The 19,041-nt window shown below is 44.4% G+C and overlaps 1 protein-coding gene across 4 annotated transcripts in view; it reads left to right on the top strand.

The window, feature by feature from the left end:
* The window catches only part of TIAM1 (TIAM Rac1 associated GEF 1), a 194,867-nt gene that overhangs the window by 125,203 nt on the left and 50,623 nt on the right, over positions 1–19,041 (top strand). For all 4 annotated transcript variants that reach the window (XM_065676795.1, XM_065676794.1, XM_065676793.1 and 1 more), the window contains 7 exons: positions 1,084–1,531; positions 4,128–4,300; positions 7,926–8,150; positions 9,569–9,754; positions 12,210–12,356; positions 14,412–14,486; positions 15,505–15,675. In XM_065676795.1, the coding sequence (XP_065532867.1) occupies positions 1,084–1,531; positions 4,128–4,300; positions 7,926–8,150; positions 9,569–9,754; positions 12,210–12,356; positions 14,412–14,486; positions 15,505–15,675 (1,425 nt within the window). The remainder of the gene's footprint in view (positions 1–1,083; positions 1,532–4,127; positions 4,301–7,925; positions 8,151–9,568; positions 9,755–12,209; positions 12,357–14,411; positions 14,487–15,504; positions 15,676–19,041) is intronic.

The following is a 19,041-nucleotide window of genomic DNA, read 5'->3' as shown; positions in this document are numbered from 1 at the left end:
TTTTCTCTCAAAATAAACACTGCATTCTGCCACCTCTTCTCAGAGACTTCTCTTTCTTTAAAAATAACTTGTAAATTGAGCACCAGCTGCTCTTGCAGGAGAGGCGGAGGCTGAAATTCCTGTTGTTTTGGCCATGTTTCTCACCACTTTGCATCTTCTTCCTTGGCTCCCTCTTCTCCTGAGTGTCTAATGTAAGATATTTGTCTCCACTTACAGGGCTTGGCCTTTATTTGTCCTCCTTCAAAGACTGCCACAGATGCCTCTGGGTGCTGAGATGGTAGAGGTTAGCCTCCTGTGAGCACCACCACTGTTGCAGGGGGCAGGCTGAGCCAGTATGCCTTCAAAACCTGAATTCAGTTGTGTTGTTTCCTGTCTTATTCAAGCTGGCCATATTCTTGGCTCTTCTGATCCTTCAACTGCAAGTTGTTTGGGACCAGGAAAGGTCTTATGTTGTGGTATTTTGACAGTCTATCACAGTGGGATTTGGCAGGGGATATCACATGGCAAATGGCTAGGGTTTGTGATGTTGAAGTGACACAAACCAGAAATAATCTCAAATACATTAACTTCTTAGCATAAAAAAAAAAGGGTGTACCTTTTTAGTTATATAATTTTCAAATTATAATCTTTGGGATATCTAAGATTTATCTTCAGCTGGAAGTGTGAGCGTACAATATCAATGTTTTCCTTTCAAAATGCGTAGGTTGATTGCTGTTTTTCTTGACACTACCAATTTTTGCTCCCATATGTTCTCCTTTTGCAAAACCTTTAGCACTGTTAGCTTAATGTAAACAGATGATGCTGTGTCTTATATTCCAAAATGCTAAGGCTGTAGAAGCACCACCTGAAATTGTGCCTGTATGACTGGTATTTGCTAAACTGTGATGGGAGTTCTGCCTACCCCACCTTTAATTCCAGTTGTTTGTCTTCTGAACAAAAAGACATGAGGGATTTCCAGTGCCAGACAAAATGGGGGTGTGGAGAAACATGGTGCCACCTGTGTGTTTTGGGTTCTGACGGTATCTCCAGAAGGACAGGCTTGTCCAGACTCTCAATCTTACACTGTATCTCTCTTGCAACTAGGATGTCAACGCCGGCGAAGGGAGCGAGTTCACCGACAGTGGGATCGAGGGAGCAGCCACCGACACCGACCTTCTTTCTAGACGCTCCAATGCTACCAACTCAAGTTACTCCCCAACGGCCAGTCGGGCTTTCATCGGCAGTGACAGTGGGAGCAGCTCGACAGGTGATGGGCTTCGGCAGGGAGTGTACGAGAACTTCCGCCGGGAGCTGGAGATGAGCACCACCAACAGTGAGAACCTGGAGGAGGCCGGCTCTGCCCTCAGCGACGAGCAGAGCAGCGGCACCCTCAGCTCCCCAGGGCAGTCTGACATCCTCCTGACGGCTGCCCAGGGCACGGTACGCAAAGCCGGTGCTCTGGCAGTGAAAAACTTCCTGGTGCACAAAAAGAACAAGAAAGTGGAGTCAGCCACGCGCAGGAAATGGAAGCACTACTGGGTTTCCCTGAAAGGTACAGAGCGAGTGTGCAGGGGATCATCCAGATGGGTGTCCGCGGTGTCCTGTGGGTTGTGTATTGCTGCAGATGAAGAAACCAGTAGCCTAGACTCTTAACAAAAGCTGCTGTGAACTTATAGAATCATAGAATAGTTTGGGTTGGAAAGGACCTCAAGATCATCTAGTTCCAACCCCCCTGCCATGGGCAGGGACACCTCACACTAAACCATCCCACCCAAGGCTTCGTCCAACCTGGCCTTGAACACTGCCAGGGATGGAGCATTCACAACCTCCCTGGGCAACCCATTCCAGTGCCTCACCACCCTAACAGGAAAGAACTTCCTCCTTATATCCAATCTAAACTTCCCCTGTTTAAGTTTTAACCCATTACCCCTTGTCCTGTCACTACAGTCCCTGACGAAGAGTCCCTCCCCAGCATCCCTATAGGCCCCCTTCAGTATAATTGACATCAAGTATGAGGAAGTTGTCCTGATGTTTTTCAGACAGGGATTTCGTTTGATGGTTTTTGATGTACTCACATTATGGCAACGCGTGTAGTCCAAGACACATGACTGCTGCACTGAAGTGGGGTTTATACCCTGCTTTGAGTCATGGAATAGCCATCTTTGAGTCCTGCTGTCATCACGTAGGGTGGCTTCTCTGAGCACTGGGTGTTTCCTTTCAGAAGCACATTTCAGACTTGCTGAGAAACTAAATACCTGTGTGCAGCTGCAGGCACATGACAGTGGGAGTTTGCTAGTGATGACAGTGGCATACCTTCAAACAGGAGCTCTGTCTTTGTGTGCATTCCTCTTGTAACTCTTGTGTTTAGTGCCATTGGCCTCTCCTCTGAGACCTGCTTCATAAGTATAAACACTCAGTGAGTTGCAACACATTCATGGTGCGGACAGGAAGCCACGGTTTGGTCATTGAGGTTGGCTTGTGACTTGGAAGATGTTGGCTCTGAGTGCATCACCCATTTTGCAGTGGGCTGTCCTCAGCATGTGCCCATTCCTGCTAGGAGCATGCTCCAGCCTTGTCTGGGGTCTGAGTGCTTATAAATGCACATAAATATTAATGGAGCAGTGAAACTCAGGAGCTGGCCTCCTAAAGCGACCTCCAGTTAATCTTCATGTGGTTGCATTGGCAGTAAAATGGGAAGCAACGCTTGCAGGGTGCTGGGATTGGCCACCACTGCCGGCCTCCTCTGTGAACCAGGGAAGGCAGAGAGCCATGTTTCCTGCTGTAGGTGGGATTACCAAGAAGCTCAGAGTATTTAAAGCCCTGTGCTCCCCACAGAGTGCCTTTTTTAGATAACATTTTTTTGTTTCAATTTGCAGCACCGTTTAAAAACCAGCAGCAAGTTGGGTGCCAGCTCTTCCTCGGGGTGGTTAGGGAGACTGGGAAAGTGAAGGAGGAGAGGCAGGGGGCAGAGGCAGCCCTAATCTCCTGAAAGGAAGGCCCTGTGGCAGGAAGGTCTTGCTGTGAGGAGCAGGCAAACAAAGGGCCATCTGGGAGGAAAAAAGGGGAAGGAAGAGCACAGAGGCAATGTTATTTTGAAGTGCTTTGACTCAAGTGGAGTGTTTGCTCCTTGGATTGCTGTGCCTTAATAATGTTAGTGTTTAAGCAAGGCTTTGAAGTTAACAGCTGCTATTGTTTGGCTGCAAATACTTTTCTGAGAGGCTGGGTAACAGGGAATCCCTTTACATCGAGAGGGCTGGTTCCAGAGACTGAGAAACTATCTGCCAGTTTCAGTATAACACAACTCTTTTCTGAGTCCCCCAAACTGCAGACTTGCTATACCTGCCTCCCGCGTCCACCCCGAGAACTGTGAAAGCTATTTTGTAAAAGCAAGCAGGTTGTTTGCTGCCCCCAGTTATAATGGGGTTTTGTTTTTGGCTGCATCACCCTGAGTCAGAGCTGGAGTAAGGAATAAGTGGAATAAGGATTTTGGTTTATGCCTTTTGTTTGTTTGCTGGGTTGTTTTTATACGTCAGTCTTTCAGCGAGCAAAACTCATTCCATTTTCCTTCCAGTTACTCATCTGCATCCAGTAATTAAATCGCTTGATCTTTGCCTTGCAGGGACTGCAGCAGCCACAGGAGGCTGAGGCAGGGCCATAGAAGTTTGCCTGGGGCCTGTCTGCTCCTCAGGGCCGCTCGAGGCTGTCCGGCACTGCCATGGGAGACACGTTGTCGTGGCTGTGTCTTCCTTTGGTCCCCTCAGTGGGACTGAGTGGCCATGGAGGATCCCCTTTTTCGGACTTATAATGATGTTTCTCATCTGGGGCTGTATATTACTATCCATGACTTTCATGCCTGCGGCTGCCTAGAGTGAACAAAATGGCCTGCTGGGGCACAGCTTCAAGTACCATACAGCTCATGGTGCGCCTTCATGGCATGGAAACTACGACCTTGTCCAGCTAAAAACTGGGCTGTTGCTGGTGCTTTCTGCTGTGGGGCTGAAAACTTAAATGGCCTCGGCAAATCCTCCCTCATCCCTGTGACAGTTTTATGGATGATTTATAGTCCCAAGTACCAGTGCTGAAGAGATGCAGGGTGGCTGTTGGTGTTTTAAATGTATTGCTTGCTAATACACAATCATCTCTTTTAGGATGCACATTGTTTTTTTATGAGACTGATGGCAGATCCGGCATTGACCACAACAGCATCCCAAAGCACGCTGTCTGGGTGGAAAACAGCATAGTGCAAGCGGTGCCTGAACACCCCAAGAAGGACTTTGTCTTCTGTCTCAGTAACTCCCTTGGGGACGCTTTCCTCTTTCAGGTTGGTCTGGTTCAGGGGTTTGACAAAGTTGTTCGTTTTTACTGTCTCTGACCAAGGAGGACATCTTAGCTGTGGTTGAAATCAATGGGAAAATCCTGCTGACTCCAGGAGGTGTGGGATTTTCCTCTGACAGCGCTAGAGTAAGGACATGATGTATTCAGTAAATGCCACTCAAGAGACCCACTACCACATGTGAATCACTGTCAGGTCTACTGATTTTATTGACTGACCAGACCCTCTTTGCGTAGGTGGTTAGAACAAAGTAAGAAGTAAGAAATATTCTTACATCCCTGTGAAAACTGGGAGTTTGAAGTGCAAGGGGTAGTTGGGCCTCCAGGTGCTCCCCAGTGGTGCTGGAGAATCCAGTTGCCCATTGTTCATACAGGCCTTAATGAACATTTTTCTGTTGCCAGAGGAGACTGAAAACTGAACATGACTGCATGCTTAGTTTTATTAATCAGAAAATAGAAATGTCTGGATTTCACAGGGTACTTATATCAAAGACCATAAATTAGTTGATGTGTTTCACTGAGAAAGATTTCTGTATTTTAGTATCTGCTGCTTCCCTGAGTGATTTTTAGGTTGCCATTCCACTAGAATGGGACTAGATTCTCGAACCAGTGCAAAACAAAAAAGCCTTACTGACTGGAAGGAAGTGGTGCTGGCTCTCATCTTGAAGAGGCTGAGTATCTATTTGCATACTGAAAAAAAAGAATTATTTTTTTGTGGACTAGCTACTCTGCCACCTCAGTCTGATTTCCCCCCAGCTCATAGTGTAATACTGGACTGCCCTTTTCTACTTCATGCCTTTGCTTGACAGGGTACATGTATTTTGCCACCTGGTGAGCTTCATCCAGGAGGTAAGTGTAGTGCCTGTAGTCTCAGCATGTGCTTGAAAGATTGTGGAGCACCACCTCCTCTTGATACCTACTGATATGAGTTGTAAAATCCTTTCCATGCAGTTTTCTAAGGGAAAGCCTTCATTCTCATAAAATTAATGCCAGTGGATGTTAAATACTGAAAAGGTCACATTCAGTACGTTTCTTTTGTGGCAACATAGGGCCTTATTTGTTAAAAGCTCTGTGTCATTATGCCGTGGGTAGATTTACATATAGATTTTTTGGGAAAAGCAAAAATGAGCCTTTTCAAATGAAAAAAAACATCATTTATATTGTCTTGCAGAAATTTTTTGTTGATGTGTCCCTTCAGCCACAGAACCCATGCATTGCTAGTGAAGCAGAAGAGAAATAAGGGATGAGTTTGGGGAGAAGGGAGGGAGACCAGCTGCAGTGGTGGAAGTTATGTGCAAGTGACTGTGCTGTAGGGCTTGCTCTGCTGCACTCAGAGCAGCTGACTCACATGTATGGCTGCTCAGTTGTGTTACTTAACTGTTCATGTCATACACATCTGTGCACACATAACATAGTGCTGTAGTAGAGGTTTGATGAGAAGAAACCATAGACCTGCAGAAGACTATTCCTCTCCTATAGAGGCTGTGTACTTAGAGAGAAAAACAGGGTTGCATTGTAATGAGTACAGATACTGGATATCTTGTAACAAGCCTTCCCACTGCATTGCACCTAGAGACATCACATACGTCCTACACAATGATTTCTTGCTCAGTCAGTTCTTATCGTGCCTACACGAATCCATTACTTGCACGTCACATGTATTTTCTAGGAGCTCAGAGCAACTTGTGACACCACGTACTTATCTATCAGGTGTTTGCAGCTTGTTTTCGTGGTCCTTTTTGTGGAGAAGTGGAGTGGTTCCCTTGCCTACTCATTTACCAAAAGAGTCTTCAGCCCTAAAATCTATTCCAGATACCGTTTTTCCTCTCCCCAGGAGACCAAAAAGAAAACCAAGTCCAATGGTATACTGATAATATTCTAAACTTGAATAAGATAAAAGCATTACCTCTTGCTGCTATGATTTTACTAGGAATTAACAAAACATACAATTTCATTATAAGTCTAGGGCTATTTTCTGCTGGGGACTAGGTGTCTCCACCTGACTCTAGGCAAAGTGTCTCCCATTCTGCAAATAGTTTCTGTTTTCAGCAGTAATTCCTCAGCAAGGGGGAGGCTCAACATATCTTCAGCAGTGGCTGTAAGACACTGTAAGCCCCTGTCTATGAATGAGAGCTTGTTAATATTATTACCTGGGCAGGGAGCCTGACCGATTAAAGCGATATACTTTGCACAGTGCCAGCTGAAGACAAGAAAACTGGTAGTAAGAGATTGGCCTTTCCACTATAGACCCTGTCTTCCGTTTAGGACTTCTAACCTGAGCTAAGGAAAGCAATGTCATTCTGGGACACGTGTGTTTCACCTGCTTCAGTACCACAGAAGTTTTGGGAGCATAAGCCTAAAGGCCAGCCTGTGTGTACGTGAGTTCCACAGTTGGGGATCTGTGGGAATCTCTCCTTGCCTTCAGTAAGCTATGTCCTTTGCTGTTGTGACCGTCAGGAGAGCAGTGGGGATGACCTTTTTCATCTGTGCTGGCAATTGGAGAAGTCATACTGTGCTTGTCTATTAATAGATCAGGTATCATCAGAAAGTTTAATTAGAACAAGGTGGTTTGGCACTTTGCTACTTTTTCAGTCACAAGCCAAGTATCAGTGTGATTACTGCTAAAGGCTGACACTCAGAAGTCTGCTGCAACCATGAGTTGGCTGTAAATTTTGTTTTACAATCTATTCTAAGAAGGAGTGAAGTCTAGTAAGAAGTCGAATCAGATTTACTTTTCATTTTGAAAGTCTGGAAAAGGAACACTTTGAAATACTTTTCTTTCTGGGTCAAAAGCCTCTTATTAGAACAGTGCTCTTCCAGAAAAATGTGCTGGTGTCCCATGCCCCAGCCTGATACCTTATACAATCACAGAATTGCAGAATCACAGAATGGTTTGGGTTGGAAGGGACTTTAAAGATTATCTAATTCCAACCCCCTTGCCATTGGCAGGGATATTTGTAGCTCAAAGCCTCATCCAGTCTGGCCTTGAACACTTCCAGGGAGGGGAAGTGTTGCCTTTTCCTGAACTGTCCCACGCCTGCATGTGGAGGGCCAGTACTAGAGCCATAAAAATTATGATGAGCTTTCCTTTAATGATAACAGGGTTGTCTTCACACTGCTTTGAAACCCTGAGAAGTGGAAATCTTGTTTGTCTATGCATCATAATAAAGCTACTTATAGGTATCATGGTCACGTTTTATGCCATTAATTTATTACTAAGTGTTGAATGCCAAAAAAGCTCTCCATGTCAAGAGCACAATACGTTCCCTGGCTTAAGGAACTGGGAGTATAGAAAACGTCATTAAATATTGAGTTACAAATTATGGCAGCATTGCAATGTGCAAAGAAGGTAATTCTTGAGACCTTGTTGGGAAGCACTGTGCAGCTGCAAAGCACAGATATAGGTGTAATTCCAAGTGCTGAATGCCTAATGCTGAGTTAAAAATGGCCTGCTTAAGAATGATGGGGGTTTTATTACTTCTCTTGTAAGTGGATTTAAGGCTTCCAATCTTAAGATCAAAGGGAAAGGAAACTCCTTGGAATTGCATTTGTTAATCTCCAGTCAATTTTAAAGAGGATCCTGACATCCTTTCCCTCTCTTTCCCTCTCTTCAGACCTCTAGCCAGACTGAACTGGAGAACTGGATCACGGCAATCCATTCAGCCTGTGCAACCGCAGTGGCAAGGCAGCATCACAAAGAGGACACCGTCAAGCTCCTGAAAACAGAGATTAAAAAGCTGGAGCAGAAGATTGATATGGATGAGAAGATGAAGAAAATGGGTGAAATGCAGCTGTCTTCAGTCACGGACTCCAAGAAGAAGAAGACCATACTGGATCAAGTAATCTCACTTGCTTATGTGAAATAAGCCCCTAGCAAATATTTAAGGCCTTCTCCAGATTAGCGTTGCTTCTGTGTGCATCCCTGTGCCATGTGTGTGTGCTGAGAGCTCTCCAGAGCAGGTGGGATGTGTGTTGACAGCAGAGCTGTGCCAGCTGCTCTGATTGCATTGTTTCTCCAAACGATGTGTGCTAAGGTACAGCATGGCCTGCCTTCTCCTGGCTCCACACAGGGGATTTGGCTAGCCACTGGAAGGTTGAGTGAGGGCTTTAGAGGAGCAAAGAGGCAGCCAGGCCATGGCAGCAGGATGCCTAGGGAAGAGCTCATCATAGACTGACACGTGCTGCTGCTGCTGTTGTCCTAAGCATGGAAGAGGCTGGTTCTTCCGCTGGCAGACGGGATGAGAAAGCCATCCCTTGTTACAGGGGCCTGCCTTGACCTCATGGCTGCAGCCTCAGGACCACTCCTTCTGACTTCAAGTGGGCAACGTAGTTGTGTTTCAGAAGCGGAGAGCCTGGAGCAGATGTCTCTCCTGCTGCCGCAGCGGCACCTTATTTTAGGAAACTAGCATATGGCTCCTGCTTCATTAGTTTGTAGCTCTTTTACCACGGCTGCCAAGCACGCCTGTAATGCAAACCATAGGGAGCGGCTGGGGCCTTAATGCACCAAGCTAAAGAGAGTTTGTACACCCTAGAAGCCCATGAGAAGGGGGGAGGGGAGAGATGCTTGCCTCTGTTGAAAGGGCTCCACTCAAAGGCTGTCACTCACAGTGAGAGGGCAGAGCAGTCTCTGTCTTTATGTAACTGAGTTTTTCTAAATGCTTTGCAACTGTTTCCTGTCGGCAATTTGAATTATTTAAAGAAATCCTTACAGAGGCTGATTATAGTGCTTCCGCTGATAAGATTAATTATCCCCAGTGTACTACACTTTTCCAAGTATGGCGTACTCCACTGATGCTTACAGCAACATTGCTGCTGCAGCTGCTGATTTGGGGTGCTCTGTATGTGGAATTTGGTGGTGGTTGGTCTTCTGCTTTCTCAGATGCCCTTGATTCGTGTAAGAAGCCTTGTGAGATACTGCTTAGAAAAGAATCCTGGAATTCAAAAATGAAAAATAAAATTTGAATCCTATTAATTATCATTGTATCAAAGGAGCACTTGTCCCAGGAGAAGACTTCTGATATGAACATAAAAAAGTTGTTTTCCATCTAATGAAAACTGTTTAATTATTTGTATACTTTTGAGGCTTGGGAGGTTAAGGGAGAACGGGAAAAAAGGGGAATCAAGTTTTTTTTGAGCATTGATGAAAAAGGTGTGTTACTGGGAACAGTAGAATTTGTCAAGGTATTTACCCCCTTATTTTTCCTCCTTTCCCCTTCTCTTCCTGTGCATCTTGCTCCTCAATCTTCACTGTGCACAGATCTTCGTTTGGGAACAAAACCTTGAACAGTTCCAGATGGACCTATTTCGGTACCGCTGTTACTTGGCTAGTCTCCAAGGAGGGGAGCTCCCAAACCCTAAAAGGTTGCTTGCTTTTGCCAGCCGTCCAACGAAAGTTGCAATGGGCCGTCTTGGGATCTTTTCAGTCTCATCCTTTCATGCACTGGTAAGTTTGAACAGAGGCCAGGGGCTGGATTTGCCAACCTGCAAATCGCTGCACGTGTCCAATGCAGAGATCACGACAGCAAACAGTAGTCTGTGCCTGGAGGGTGAACCCTTACCTTAGTGTGCAAAATGTTGTACTTCCTGCAAGGGTGTGTGTCCTGGGCATAGATTAAAAAGCAAATGCTTTTTAATGGCCTTACGGAAGTGGAAGAACTATGTTTCTCCTAAACATGTGATTTTGAATTCCTAAATCTGCACTCTAAACATGCTCTCTATAAACAGATCTTCCTGTTACAAGGGCAGGTTCATCTCTAATGTTCGTGTACATGGGTTTGATCCAAAAGTCCTGTCAAGTCAATGTGAGTCTTTCCGAGCCCCTCAGCATGTGTTGGCTTAGACCTTTTTGAGCATGGCTTGTTTTCTACCATATGGATAAAACTACTTACCAATTAGTCTAATATCCAGTCTCCAGTGATCAACACCTGATGCTCCACAAGGGAAGGGAACCATTCTTCTCTGCTACTTGTGGCATGGCAAATAATGCTTCAAATGGTTGTTTAAACTAAAATAACTACCCAGCTCTGAAAAATACAGGGAAATGTATGGCAAAGTGGTGTTTTTTAAATAAATTTAAATCAAGTTCCTGTAGTTTCAGCTTGGACTCCTGGAACTTCACAGAAATAGCTGAGCTTCACTTCTTGTCTTGTGGATGTCAGCTGTACCCTTCAATTGAATCAAGAGCTGTAATTCAGACAGGGGCGGTTTTATTCTTTCATATATGAAAAGATTAGCTTCATCATCCTGATAATTGCTGGTGGATTTATGTATTTTTTTAAGTGGCGGGCTGTAATTTGCATTTATGCTTATTTTTTTGCATCTAGCAAAGCACTGAGTTTGAAAAACAGTCTGCCTCTTCATGCTGGTGTCTCTTGAGAGCCAAGTGAAAAAAAATATGTTTTGAATATGTTGTGTTGGAAAAGACACGTGCTTTCTTCTTTTTTAAGCAAACACTCGTGTCCTCCTTTGCCCTCAATCACGTGGAGATGGTGCAGTGAGTCTCAGACTTGAGCTGGGTGCTGCATGGTGAAGAGTGGCACCCCTAGCTCTCACGAAGGTGTTTGCCAGTATATTAGTCAGAAGATGTGCAAAGTCTCTCAGCTGCCTCTGCACAAACGTCCCAGGTTCAGCTAAGAAACATCTCTCAAGTCCAGGCTGTGGAAACTGAGACACTTCCAGTAGTGTTTAAGTTCCACTTTTGCTTGATTTCTCCATGGTTCCTAAGGAGAATCACCATTACTCACACAGCACCATTTCTCTGGGTACACAAGCAAGCCTTTTGTTCATCTTGTCTTTATATGGGCTTTTGTGTCTGTTGCACCCAAACAACCAGTTTCTCAGCTCTGTAGCTTAGGGCGTCACTCAGAGATTTGGGTGTTCCCACTGGGGTTGCCAAACGACAATCACATTTTGCTAGTTTCGGCTGTGGGAATCCAGTACAAAGGTGTTCCAGGAAGCATATGGCCAAGTAGGCAGGGTGGGTCGGTCTGTCTGTCTGTCTAGCTTTGCCTTGCGCTCCCGTTCATACCTGCCATCTCCTACCGCTCCCTTTCTCGCAAGAGAGGAGCTCGCTATCCTGAGGCCACCTCCACATGAGAAATCTGCTTAAACTTTGGCCTAAACACTTCACCTCTGACTAATGTTGCACTAATTTTTATGAGAGCTTCCTCACTTGGAAAACACTCCCCAGATATTTGGTCTTAGTAAAGGCAAATATCTTTTCCCTCCAAAGGGGTTGCCACAGGCCATTTTTCAAGTACCCAAGCAGTTAACATCGCTCTAATCAAACGGGTCATTTCAGCTCACTTTTTTCCTTCCTGTGCTTTGCTCACCCCTTCAAATGTTACTATCTTTAAGGAAGTACAGGTTTGAAATACCTTGACCTATTTGCAAGCCTTTATCTTGCCTTGTATCAGTTATGAGTCAGTTCCTGGATGCTCAGAGTGCTTCCACAGGAAAGAGCAAAAAGAAAGCCCAAGCTTTTCAGAAGCAACAGATAAATGTGGAAGTCTCAGGTTTCATGTGGCCAGCTTTGAAAATATGTTAGGAAAGAGAAAGAAAAATAAAACAAAAACCAAGCCCCAAACTCCTTACTGGTGCTGAGGCTTTGCTTTGTGATGCTTCAGAATATCTCAGATTAAATGCCAGAAAATGGGGGGTGGAGGGGTGGTACTGTGTGTTTTAGTTTTTGGTGTTTGAAGTTGGAGGAAGTGAGCTAAATTGCAGTGAGAAGGAAGTAGCCTGGCAGCATCACCATTGTCCCTGTTGTGAGTACACATTGCTGCCATAGTATTTGCCTTTTTTTTTCCAAGCCAGATTTCACTGTTTGTTAGGTTATGTAAGCCATGGTGTGGTAGGATGCTGCAACCTTTGATTCTAAAACCATGTGGCATTGACAGGTGGCGGCTCGCACAGGGGAGTCCGGAGTGAGGAGAAGGACACAGGCCATGTCCAGGTCTGCCAGTAAACGAAGAAGCAGGTTTTCTTCTCTTTGGGGGCTGGATACTACCTCAAAGAAAAAGCAAGGGAGGCCAAGCATTAATCAGGTAAGTGTGTGGAAGTCTGTGATATTGGATTTTTCAAGGCTTATTCAATAGCATGCAGAATGAAGCTTATGCAAAGAGTCACTTGCATCAAGCACTTACATATGCAACTTTAACCTTGTTTGTTTAATCTTCCATGGTGTATAGTCATCTCATTTCACATCCTCTTAAAAAATCAGTGACTGTAGTTACAGATAGGAATACAGCGCCTCCCATCAAAGGTTTGGTGTTCACACCTTCTTTGGCTGAATTGGTTGCATTTCTCCTGTTGCTGCATTTCTGTCGCTTCGTTTTCTCAGGCACTTTCCCTAAACCCAGAAACAACAAAGCAGTAGTGTAAAACAGATACAACTTTGGAAGCAAAGAAAAAAAGTGCATAAGTTTTTGTTTCTTAAAATTATGAGTTTGTAGAATACAAACATACATGTAGCGGAGTTTGAGGAAAACTTCCTAAAGTGACAAAAAGCCTTTCATTTAGTCGGGACAGTCCCTGTTTTGCTTCATACTTTTAAAAGAGCAAAAGCTGAAATGTTTCCACTCAGCTTTGCCCAGATATTTCTCTAGAAAATGTGTTTCAGTGTGGTGGGAAGGTGCTTCCCTGTTATTCTCTCCAAACATCCCTAATTATAGCTTTCAGCTTTTGAGAGCCATACCTCATCTAATTGCAGGAAATGTAGGCTTTTATTTTCTTTCTCTTCTTTCACTTTTTGAGGGGAGAAAGACTGGGACACATGTTGTTCTGTGCCCTGTGATTTTTTTCTTCCTTCTGTTAGAGGAGCAGTGGGTGTTTGTTTTGTTTAGCAGAGGATGAATGCTGCAAAATTGTTCAGCTTGTTTTTAGTGAGACAGTAAAAGTTCGCCTAATATTTACTGGCTGATCAAAAGCTCAGGGTTTTGCAGGGAAGCAACAGATGCCTCTGTGAGCACATTCCTAATTCTTTGCGCTGGTTCTGTGGTATCCCTGTTGCTTTGTACTTTCTTTCCCCAAATCAAGCTCAGTCCCTTGTCCTGACCTAAGATCCTGCCCACACTGTGTCTTCAGACCCGTTTTCTTTTTCCCTGAACTCAATCTTTTTTTTCTTTCAGTGGGGATAAATGCATTCTTCACACTTCCTTCCTCCTCCCCCACCCCTGTCACCCTCACTCAATAAGCATAGGCATCAAAAGGGATTTTGTTCCAGGTTAAGGAAAAGTCATACTGGAGAGAACCAAAGAAGAAGTAGAGTTTTGAGAAAGTAGCAAAATGTAGTGCCTGAACCTATTTTCCCTGCTCATGTGTAGTAGCATGCAAAGTGTTGCCAATTTGAGGCAGTAAACTGTAAACCCCTAATCAGCAGCGTCCTTCTCTCATCCTGCAAAGTTCCTGCTTCATGTTAGGTACAGAATAGTTAACAGCCAAACCCAGCAACTTGATCATAAAGCTGTCCTGATGTGGAGCTATAAAACTTTTTCAGTTTTAATTATAACCTCTGCTGCAGTAACAAACCTCTTGGCCTGTCTGATGCAGTCCTGTGCTGAGTTGGGGTGGATCCTGTAAATATTCCTATCCTGTCGTTCCTCCTGCATGGAGTCCTATTGATTTTGGCTCTGGCTTGTACTGGGTTACCAACTCTTATTTCATTAGAGAAGGGTTATGCTGACTTGCGGTACTTGAATGTTTGCTGAGGACATTTTAGAAGCTGATTTATTACAAAACCAGCCAGAAGTGGAGCCCTTTTTCTGATTTCTCAGCCTTAGCAGAGGTGGAGAAGCGCTCATTTCCCCCACATTATAAGTGGAGAAACTGAGCACAAAAGGAGATAAAGTTTGTCCTGCTCCACCAAGTAAGTCAGTGACAGACCACTAAGCAGAACTGGCCTCCAGTCTTTCAGCATGGTGCCCCATCGCTAGCTTATCCTTCACCCCCCTTTCCCTTTGAACAAGCTGATATTTTTCTTTTCTGTGTTTTGATTTTCATGCTAGATGTTAGATACCATGTTCTTCCCTTAGCGTGTGCTGCAAATGGTGCAGATGTTCAGGTTTCATGTTTTAAAGCACAGTCTCTCTGTTGTTCCTCAGGTGTTTGGTGAAGGAGTTGATTCAGTAAAGAAATCCCTTGAAGGCATCTTTGACGATACAGTTCCAGATGGCAAGGTAAAACACCAGCTCTCCAGCTGTCTCCCTCGCCCCCATTTGCAGCCAGCCTAAATACAGCATTGTCTGTGGGATGCAAGAAGGGATGCAGAGCCACTGGGAGAGGACGCTACAAGCCCTACCTGCTGTAGTGCTTGTAGCCACTCTGGGAAGGTTTGAGCTAGTTGCCCATGCTCAAAAGGGCTCACTGTGTGGCATTGCAGCTGGAGGTGCCAGACCCAGAGGGGTGTTAGCTCTGCAAGCCAGGGAAATGCTGGAGGACCTGGACTCACTGGTTCTGGGAAATGGCTCCTTGTGGTGGCCATATGGGGTTGTCATAATCAAGGGTTGGCACAACTATGAAGTGAAGCTTTTTGTTTTCTTCTCATGCACTTCTGCTTTTGCAGCTACAATTACAACTGTTTTCGCTTTTCCCGAAAAAAAGTCAGCTATAAAACAGCGTTAAGACAGTGCTAAGACGCACATTTTTCATGTAGTGAATATGGGTTTAGCTGCATGAGCCCACTTGCAGCAGAGATTCTGCAGTTCCATCACTTCCTGGGGATTTATAGCTTGGAATGCACCTTGGCTGTGTAAAAGGCAGTAAATTCAGAAGAAATACTAAGATTTGCTATTTTGCCATTTACAGCTACAGGAACTGTAGTATCTACAACAGTTTTGTTGGCTTTGGATTGGTTTACCCAGAAACACAGTGCATTGAAGTTTTAATTTTAAATCTCTTTTTATCACTATTATTTCTTGTATTCCTAGTTCCTAACAGCCATAGGGTGAAATCCCAGGAAAAGCACATTTAACCACTGTAGCTGTGTGGGTGGCATGGGAAGGCACACTTTGTACTGCTCAGGTAAAGCTGCAAAGTTTCTTGCCCAGACAAGCCTCAGTCTAGGCTTATGAATAAAATGTCTTCTCCATAAGAGGGCTTTTTTGATACAGCATATAATGTTCCTTACACTTGTTATTGATGAAAAAAGGAGATTGTATTTGGCTAGTAGAGTCATAATGGATTTTGTCTGTTTAGAGAGAAAAAGAAGTGGCACTGAGCAGTGTCCACCAGCACAATCCCGACTGTGATATTTGGGTTCATGAGTATTTCACGCCATCTTGGTTTTGCCTGCCGAACAACCAGCCTGTTCTGACAGTCATCCGTCCTGGGGACACTACACGAGATGTGCTGGAAATGATTTGCAAGGTAAAGGCTGTGAGCATGCCCTGGAGCCATGTGAAGAGTCTACAATCCTGAGCCCTTTCAGTTGAACCTCACAGTGATCTTATATGCCAGTGCTGAGACTGCACTATGTTGGAAAATCAGTTGTATGTTAGGTGAAAAACATGAGTTACATTGAAATTTTCGTGCTAGCACCACGCAAGAAAAATCCTACAGCTGAACTAATCTTGGCATGGTTCTAGGGAGAGGAAGGCAGACTAGTTTTTGCCTTTCCACTTTGGCTGCTGTGCTTTTACACCCTGACTTTGCTGCCACCCACCCACTTCCCCTCCACTGGAGACCAAGCTGTGTGCAGGACCCTTCTCCTGCTCCCCAACATCATGGCCCTTAGCCCGCTTCCTTTCATTGGCCACCCCAGAGCATGGTAGTGCAGTTGCCCTGTCCTTGCCTGACCACCCCGGTTCCCACACCTCTGCCAAGCTCTCCCATGCCTGCTCCCTCCTCTGCCAGGCAGGCGGGGTGATCTCACCCTTTCCCAGGTGCCAAGTTGTCCTGTTTCCAGGTACTGTTCCTCCTTCCTATCACCATGCTGCTTCCTCCCCCCTTCCCTCCCCCCTCGCCTTCCTACCCCTGGGGTAGGAGTACATGGAGAAAACAGCAGCTCCAGGAGTAGGAGAAGATGCCTGTGTTTGCTGTCTGCACTGCAGAGTCAGACTCACCTTGTGTAGGTGTAGGTGGCAGGAAGGAGGAGAGAGCAAAGCTTTTATCTGCGGTTTGGGGGGTGTGGGTGAAAAACCACCTGGATTTCTTTGCAAGATGAAGTATCAGATATTTGGCCATTAAGAGAGTTATATCTCAGCAGAAAAGTTGAAAGTTTGACAAATTAAATACAAGCTTTCAGTTCTGGCAGCTACATAATATATGTTTTCTGCTAATCGGCTGACTGCAAGCTACTCCCAACTCCTGTCACGTGCTGTTCTGAAAAGTGAGTCCTCTTTTCTACAACAACAACAGCAAAAGGAAAGAAAACATTTATTACTATTAAAAGCTTAACTTTGAGGACTTTCAGAACATGTTGCATGTGCTTCAAAACAGAGGGAAAGTGAGAGAAAGGCATTTGTTTCCAATAATTATACAGCATGCTCGTCTCTCTGCAAGGTGCACCATTAAAGAGTGCTGCAGCTTGCGAAAGCTCTTCATTGTATTCAGGAAAAGATGACATTTTTGGAGAGAGACATAATAGGGAAGCTGGATGACACATAATTAGTAATGATTTATTTTAGGATTTATATTTTCCTTTGGGTAAGAGTGATTAACTCAGTGGGCCAGATCCTTAGCTGGAGTAAATTGGTATAGCTCCACTGGTTTTAGTAGGTGCCTGCTGAGAATCTGGTCTCTCGCTGTGTTTCATTGTTGTGGGTGGTGGTGTATAAGGAAAAGGGGAGGTGGGTGCGTGGTTTTTTTAAAGAACGAGCTATCTGTTTCTTTCCTTTCTGTAAATTTTCGGTCTGGAAAACACTGATGGATGCCTTCTTTCCTGTAGCATTTAATAATCAGTCTCTTTCTTCTGTCTCTTGAATTCAGCTTATTTTTTCCCCTTTAATATCTGATCCACACCATTTCACATCAGTTTGCCATCTGCCATCTGAGAACCAGTCAAGTTCTGGTACAGTAAACATTTCAAGATTACATTTCATATAACCCTCTTCATGTCTGTACATGTGGTTAAATCTATATGTGCTATTAAACTGAGCTTGATTATTCTTTTGGAGAACATTAAGTGCACTCAAGTCATTATAGAAAATGTGTTCTTATACTAACATTGCTACTTGTTATACAGCGAGTTAGATTTTGGAGGCTGTTTTGTGACACTTATGATTCAACATTGGTGGGAGGAGAGTTTAAAGCATATTTTAAAGTGGTTTCTTAAAGATTTTTCCTAAGATTTAACTAATAACATCACTTGGAAGGTAGGAAAGTCAGAACATCACTTGGAAGTAGAAAGATCAGTGTATGTGCATTAAACTGTTTCCTATGGATAATACTTATCAGTGTGAATGTGTGCATATGGTTACTAACATTTACGTAACTCTATGTCTTGAGTAGAAACACACACACTGTATACGAGCTTAGGCAGACCCAGTATGGAGAGAATAACACCAAAAATCAAACATAGAGGACTATGTAGCATTTAGTCTTTTGACTGAACTGGATAAAACGCGAGAAGTGAACAAAGCACCAGCTCACAATTCACATTTTTCAAATAGACCTGCATGAGGGGCGAGAAGCAGATTTCCCCTGGTCTCTGGACCTGTGCTCAAAGTCTCTTGAGAAGTTACTTAAGCCTGATGCTCTACGGGCTTACTTTGATTTTGAGCTGGTGTTTTCCTGCTGAAAAAGTTCAGGCCACACACACAAGTGTGAAGCTGGAGTAATACAGTGGGATGGCTAGCATGTTTCCAGGATGCTGTCATTTCAGTGCCAATGAAGGCCTCCCCCACCAAGCTGAAAGAATATGTTTTTCCCTCACTTCACTAGAAGGGAGATGAAATGGATTAATAGTTTGGGTTGTGTGCTGACCCGCTACACTACGCAGAGCCTGTTGAATCGGATCACACCCCAGGCTATAAATTCTTCTTCAAGAGCTGTCGGGTTCTGCTTTAAATTGGGTTAGCTGCTTAATTTAGTCCAGACATAGACAGAGTTATTAGGAGAGAAATAAATAAACCAAGAAGCTTATTTGGACTGCTAAAAGCTATTTGGGGTGGTCTCAAAAGGATATTAGTATCATTAAAGCTGCCTTGTTTCTGCTCCCACCTTCCCACATCTGGATGTAGCTAGACCAGCAACAGAAAAAGTGGGTTAATGGTATGGCTTTTAGAGCAAACTGGCTATGTTCACTTAAAGAGGGCTTTTTCCTTTCACCTCACTGGAAAATCATACCCCTATTTGAAACAGTTTAACTAATGTAAAATTTTGAGATATTCAAGGCCTTCCTGCAGCTATACGAATGTTAATTAACTAAATAGTGTGGCTCAGCTGCTGCACCACCACAGCTTTAACGATGATGACTCTCATTGCCTGACTTGGATGGGATTGCAATGTAGTGAATGAATGGCATCCGCCTTGGCTGATAATGTTTCCTGGAAGAAATAAGTGCCTTAAAATATATGTGAGCTTTATCCAGTGACCTCTTCAGACAATGCTGTGCTCTGACATAGTTCAAGGCATCAGTACAGCATTGGTCATCCTGTGTTTAGCTTCTCTTGCTCTCTAAAATGGCCAGCAAACACAATTTTCTGGTAAGCAAATCTCCCTGCAAGGACAGGCGTGAACATGGAGGTGTCGACAGTCACCTCCACACCTGATGCAGTCTCATATCAAAGCAGG

Source organism: Lathamus discolor, chromosome 4, assembly GCF_037157495.1.
Source record: "Lathamus discolor isolate bLatDis1 chromosome 4, bLatDis1.hap1, whole genome shotgun sequence".
Taxonomy (NCBI): domain Eukaryota; kingdom Metazoa; phylum Chordata; class Aves; order Psittaciformes; family Psittacidae; genus Lathamus; species Lathamus discolor.
This window is presented reverse-complemented; position numbering and strand designations above follow the sequence as displayed.